The 5945-nt window shown below is 52.5% G+C and overlaps 1 protein-coding gene and 1 non-coding gene across 2 annotated transcripts; one reads left to right on the forward strand and one right to left on the reverse strand.

Annotated features, from left to right (window-relative positions):
* Positions 1-58: 58 nt before the first annotated feature.
* On the forward strand, positions 59-4432 carry TBC1D25 (TBC1 domain family member 25). The gene is made up of 3 exons (XM_023199740.2): positions 59-848; positions 977-1165; positions 1436-4432. Exons 1-3 carry the CDS (start codon positions 579-581, stop codon positions 2795-2797), a joined length of 1821 nt encoding a protein of 606 aa, XP_023055508.1. The 5' UTR covers positions 59-578; the 3' UTR covers positions 2798-4432.
* Positions 3524-3625, reverse strand: LOC111532679. The gene has a single exon (XR_002728601.1). It is a non-coding gene; the product is annotated as a small nucleolar RNA U13 (small nucleolar RNA).
* Positions 4433-5945: the final 1513 nt, after the last annotated feature.

The raw sequence follows: 5945 nt of genomic DNA on the forward strand, positions 1-5945 counted from the left end.
AAAGTATGTCTGGGCTCTGGACTAGGGTGAATGAAATTCAGATCCCAGCCCTACTATTTCCTGGTTGTAGAATCTTGGTCACTTACTATTTGTTCCAAACCTTTTTGTCATCATCTGTAAAATGAGAATGGTAATATTAGTGTGCACTGTTTGTGGGAGGAGGACTGGCAAGAATATGAGAGTAGGAGTTTGGGCTCTTGAGCTTTGGGCCTGGCCTTCAAATTTCCACTCTTTCACTCACTAGCTAAGGGGCCTTGGGCAAGTACCTTATTGTGACTGTGCCTGTTTCCTCAAAGAGAGTCACGGTAATGTAGTACTCAACCGATAGGACTGAAGTGACTATTGCATGAATCAGTATTTGCAAAGAATTCAGAATAGTTCCTGGCACACAGCACTATGATAGCATTAGCTAGTATTATTATTCCCTACATTGCTGTTGAGCATTTGTCCTAGTGCTTGGCACATAGTAACTGCTCAATAAATACTACTTTATATCATTAAAATATTAGAGGCTGCCCAGCCATTTCCTGAGACATCTACTACAAAAGAATTGTGCATGGTTTGATTTTGTTTTTCACATGATTTGGATGATACAGGAAGAGGGACTGGGAGTCGTTTGTTCCCCTGCAGGTAGCCCAGCTTCAGTAGAAGGAGAGGAAGCTGGCCCTGAGGTCTGGGTTATCATCCCCATTCTCATAGCACTTTGTTCTGTTTGCCCAGGCCCATTGCTGGAAGACTGGGACATTATCAGCCCCAAAGATGTCATTGGCTCCGACGTGTTGCTGGCTGAGAAACGGTCATCACTGACGACTGCTGCCCTGCCCTTTACACAGTCCATCCTCACTCAGGTGTTTTCAGGGACCCTGGGGACCCAGCTGTGGTTGGAGGGCAGAGCCTACCTGTCACCCTGGTTTTCAGCATGCTGGCTGGCATCTGCCCTTACTCCACGCAGTTGATCCCTCCTTCCTTCTCATAGGTGGGCCGTACCTTGTCTAAGGTCCAACAAGTGCTGAGCTGGTCGTACGGGGAAGATGTCAAGCCCTTCAAGCCACCCCTGAGCGATGCTGAGTTTCACACGTACCTGAACCACGAGGGCCAACTCTCCCGACCCGAGGAATTGCGCCTGCGGATCTATCATGGCGGTGTGGAGCCCTCGCTGCGAAAGGTGAGCATCCTCAGTCATCTGTTGGGTCCATCACTGCTGCACTCATTAACAGCTCCTGAGACACATGCAGTCAGCCACACTGCTGTGGGCGAGGGTGGAGATGTTCCAGGGCACGAAGCTCTCTTTAGGGCGGGGTGAGCAGTCGGAGGCCTAGCAGACTTATCAGAAGGAAGACAGAGGCCCAAGGAGGGTGGGTGGGTGGCGACTGATAGACACTGGGGTGTGGCTCATCTGGAGAATTCCAGCCTCATCCCTTTCACCCCTGGCCAGGTGGTGTGGCGGTACCTGCTGAACGTGTATCCAGATGGACTGACAGGCCGAGAGCGGATGGACTACATGAAACGCAAGAGCCGCGAGTATGAGCAGCTCAAGAGCGAGTGGGCCCAGCGAGCGAGCCCTGAGGATCTGGAGTTCATCCGCAGCACAGTCCTCAAGGATGTACTGCGCACTGACCGGGCCCACCCTTACTATGCGGGGCCTGAGGATGGCCCACATCTACGGGCGCTGCACGACCTGCTCACCACCTATGCCGTTACCCACCCACAGGTGTCCTACTGCCAGGGCATGAGTGACCTTGCCTCACCCATCCTTGCCGTCATGGACCATGAGGGCCATGCCTTTGTTTGCTTTTGTGGCATCATGAAACGCCTGGCCGCCAACTTCCACCCTGACGGCCGCGCCATGGCCACCAAGTTTGCACACTTGAAGCTGTTGCTGCGACACGCTGACCCTGACTTTTACCAATACCTGCAAGAGGCAGGCGCTGATGACCTCTTCTTCTGTTACCGCTGGCTGCTGCTGGAGCTCAAGCGTGAGTTTGCCTTTGATGACGCCCTCCGCATGCTTGAGGTCACCTGGAGTTCGCTGCCCCCTGATCCTCCTGAACATGAGGTAGAGCTGGTTGGACCCCCCAGCCAAGTGGCAGACACTGGTTTTGGTGGCCACAGGGGGTGGCCCGTGCGACAGAGGCACATGCTGAGGCCTGCTGGTGGAGGAGGTAGTACCTTTGAAGATGCTGTTGACCACCTGGCCACAGCCAGTCAGGGGCCTGGTGGTGGGGGGCGTCTCCTGAGACAGGCCAGCTTGGATGGCCTCCAGCAACTCAGGGATAACATGGGCTCCAGGAGGGACCCTCTGGTCCAGCTGCCCCACCCAGCTGCCCTTATCAGCTCCAAGTCCCTCTCCGAGCCTTTATTGAACTCCTCAGACCCACTGCTCTCCTCCTTTTCCCACCCTGATTCCCCATCTTCCTCATCTCCACCATCCACCCAGGAGCCCTCTCCCACTGGTGATATGGCTGTAGGATCCCCCTTGATGCGAGAGGTAGGCTCCCCCAAAGACCCTGGAAAGTCCCTGCCACCTGTACCACCAATGGGCCTGCCCCCACCCCAGGAGTTTGGCCGGGGGAACCCATTCATGCTGTTCCTCTGCCTGGCCATCCTGCTGGAGCACCGCGACCACATCATGCGCAATGGGCTGGATTATAACGAGCTGGCCATGCACTTTGACCGCCTCGTGCGAAAACACCACCTGGGGCGCGTCCTGCGCCGGGCCAGGGCTCTCTTTGCTGATTACCTGCAGTCAGAGGTGTGGGACTCGGAGGAGGGGGCTGAGGCCACAGCCACATCTTGATCAGGCTTTCTCCAGCCCTCCGTTAGCTCCACTACATCTCCATTCTTTGCCATGAGGGCCAACACATGAGACCCCACCTCCCTCCCTGCCTGCCAGCCCTAGACCTGTTGGAGCATAGATCCCTTTCTCCCCAGGTCTAAGTATGTGGGGCTCTGCTTAGGCACTGCCCCACAGAGGCCACGCCTCTTTATTCTGTTTCTGTTGTTTTGTTTTTAACAACTATACTTTGCACACATGAAGGTCACTGTGGTTTGTGTGTTTCTCTGCCTCCTCCCTGGGTTTTGCTGTAGATGGGAGTCCTCAGGGGCCCTTTACCTGATGGAGGGAAAATAATTCACTTGGTGGAGAGAGGCTCCAGCTTCCCCCTTGTGATGGGGAGAGTGGATGCTGAGAATCGGTTCCTGAAGGTGAGCCCAGGTGGGGCACTGCTTGAGGAAGGCCTGAGTCTGTTTTTTTGGTACGTCCATGTGCCTGTAAGTGTCTGTATTATGGCTGTGAATATATGTTTTCAGGACAGCGCCCTGGATGAGAGATAAGAGAGTTCCTGGCTCAAAAAAGGACAAGATTATTTACTGAGATAGGGAAGTATGGGCTACTTAGAAACGTTGGACCGCCACCCCTGGCATTCCACATGTCACCATTTCTAAGATCTTGACCTCTCTGTGAGGTTTATGCACCAATGCTGGCAGCCCTGGGCAGGGGCCTCAGCCTCCTTTTTGTTTTCCACTTCAGACAGGTACCATGCAGATGTTAACAAGGTTTGAGGGAGGCACGTGTCACACATGAGCATGAAAGCCCAATCATCACATTGTTGAATTACAAAAGGATCTAGCGCTCCTATTCTTGTCACTTGCTTTGGAGCCAGTTTGAAGGACTGTGGCCTAGCCCATGCCTAGGGGCCCTAAACTGGGATTCCAGCTCACAGCACCTGTCTTAACCATTTCAGCAATAGAAACCACTTATTTACCTTCTCCATCTCACAATGGACAAACATCAAACACTGATAAAACGCAGGCCATAATAGAATTCACTTCATTATTTGGAGGATAATGATCAAAAAAAGGTCCTTTTTCCCACTGACATGCTCAGAGGATGGGATTCTTTCACAGGCCAGGTGCTGTCATCCACAAAGGATGGGTGAAATAACTGGACTTCTCAGGTCACGGTCTAGCCACACCAGCTTCTCCCAAGTACTAACCAGGCTTGACCCTGCTTAGCTTCAGAGGTCAGACAAGATCTGGCATGTTCCAGATGGTATGGCTGTAAACTGGGCTGGGCTCTGGCCTGAGCTGTTGCACTAGGCAATGCTGCCAAAGATGAGGAGGCATCAGGGCAGTCATTCCCTCTGCTGTTTGCCCCAAGAATGCCATACAAACCTGGGGATGACCCTTAAAAGGCTCCCGTCACCCCCAGTATTGGGGGGAAGCTGACTCTTCCTCAGATGAGAGCCCAGTCCCTTGAAGAGCAGGACAAGACTATTCTGTGTCTAGGGGGCTCAAGCACTGTGTGTGGGTCTTACGAGTGCATTTTGTGGAAATGGGCTCAGACTTCCCAAAGGGCCAATCAACCTATGGGAGTGTCTGGCCTTCTGAGGTCCTGAAATGTCTCTCTTGTCAGTAAACAGCTCATACCCTCTGGGATGCATTCTGTGATTAATGAGCTCAGGTGTTTGAAGGACCAGACAAGCCAATTCTGTGGATGGTAGTTTGGGACCTCTGAGGGACAGAAGAGTCCTTTCTGTGAATAGGAGGCTCAGATACCCTGAAAGGCAGAAACCTCTAATATTCCTCTAGGATACTTGGGGTTTCTGGTTCCTGCAAAGATGGCAGACACCACAAGCTACTGATTCCTTTGCCCGAAACCAACTCTGGAGAAACTAGAGAGGGAAACATGGGTTCCAGAAATTGCAACATAGCAATGAGAGACCCATGGGGAAATGGAAGACTGTCTTTCACTGGTGTGTGTTTGACGGGCGGATGGCCAGAGGCAGTAAACAGAGGATAGGTTAGGGAAAAAGAGATTTACGTTCTGGCTCTCACCTCTCCCCTAGATTGCCTTGGGGAGGTCCCTGTTTGCCCCCTTCATTGGATTAGTCATCCAAACCACTGGTACACATGTCTGGGGAACTAGGATCAGGGCAGCAAGGGCCCTGCAGGGGAAAGAAATAGGCAGCCAGAGGAAATCAGTCCTCCACCTCTCCCACTCCAGACACCCAGGCTGGTGGATTACACCTAAGGAGACTGCCATCTCTCTTTTTTTTTTTTTTTTTGAGACAGAGTCTTGCTCTGTTACCCAGGCTGGCGTGTAGTGGCGCAATCTCGGCTCACCGCAACCTCCACCTCCTGGGTTCAAGGAATTCTCTTGTCTCAGCCTCCTAAGTAGCTGGGACTACAGGCGCCTGCTACCACGCCTGGTTAATTTTTGTATTTTAGTAGAGACAGGGTTTCACCTTGTTGGTCAGGCTGGTCTTGAACTCCTGACCTCAGGTGATCCACCCGGCTTGGCCTCCCAAAGTGCTGGGATTACAGGCGTGAGCCACCGCACCCAGCCAAGACTGCCACCTCTTAAAGCGGTTTTTCCCCGACGGTTTAAAGATGAACCCCACGCTAGGGGGATTGTCAGGTGTCCAAAGAGCAAGTGAGAGGGATAACTGTGCTTCTGTGGTGCCTGTGGCTGTTCAGCCTCTGGCTCCTCTCCCACACATCCTTTTACCCCTGGAGCTCCAGGTCATTGAGCTGACTCGAGTCAGGCCTTCAGCCTTTCCTCAGTATGTTCTATCAGCCAAGAGAGCAGATAATTTCAGGGGTGTGTAAGTTCACCGCCAAAATAACCAGACACCAGGGCAGTATGACTTCCACCAAAGAAAAATAAACTGGACATTCTCCAGTGCTGGATAATAAATTACCCCAAACTTAGCCACTTAAAACATCACAGTTTCTGGGGTGGGTGCGGTGGCTCACGCCTATAATCCCAGCACTTTGAGAGGCCGAGGCAGGCAGATATCCTGAGGTCAGGAGTTTGAGACCAGCATGGCCAACATGGTAAAAACCCATCTCTACTAAAAATACAAAAAATTAGCTGGGCATGGTGGCGCACCTGTAGTCCCAGCTACTTGGGAAGCTGAGGCAAGAGAATTGCTTGAGCCCGG

Source organism: Piliocolobus tephrosceles, unplaced genomic scaffold (assembly GCF_002776525.5).
Source record: "Piliocolobus tephrosceles isolate RC106 unplaced genomic scaffold, ASM277652v3 unscaffolded_7708, whole genome shotgun sequence".
NCBI lineage: Eukaryota > Metazoa > Chordata > Mammalia > Primates > Cercopithecidae > Piliocolobus > Piliocolobus tephrosceles.

What these genes read in the sequence shown, in the direction of transcription:
- TBC1D25 (XM_023199740.2), top strand. Translation starts at nt 579, where the DNA reads ATGATTTGGATGATACAGGAAGAGGGACTGGGAGTCGTTTGTTCCCCT. An exon ending in CACAGTCCATCCTCACTCAG is followed by an intron (nt 849 to 976) that starts GTGTTTTCAGGG and finishes TCCTTCTCATAG; the next exon opens with GTGGGCCGTACCTTGTCTAA. An exon ending in TGGAGCCCTCGCTGCGAAAG is followed by an intron (nt 1,166 to 1,435) that starts GTGAGCATCCTC and finishes ACCCCTGGCCAG; the next exon opens with GTGGTGTGGCGGTACCTGCT.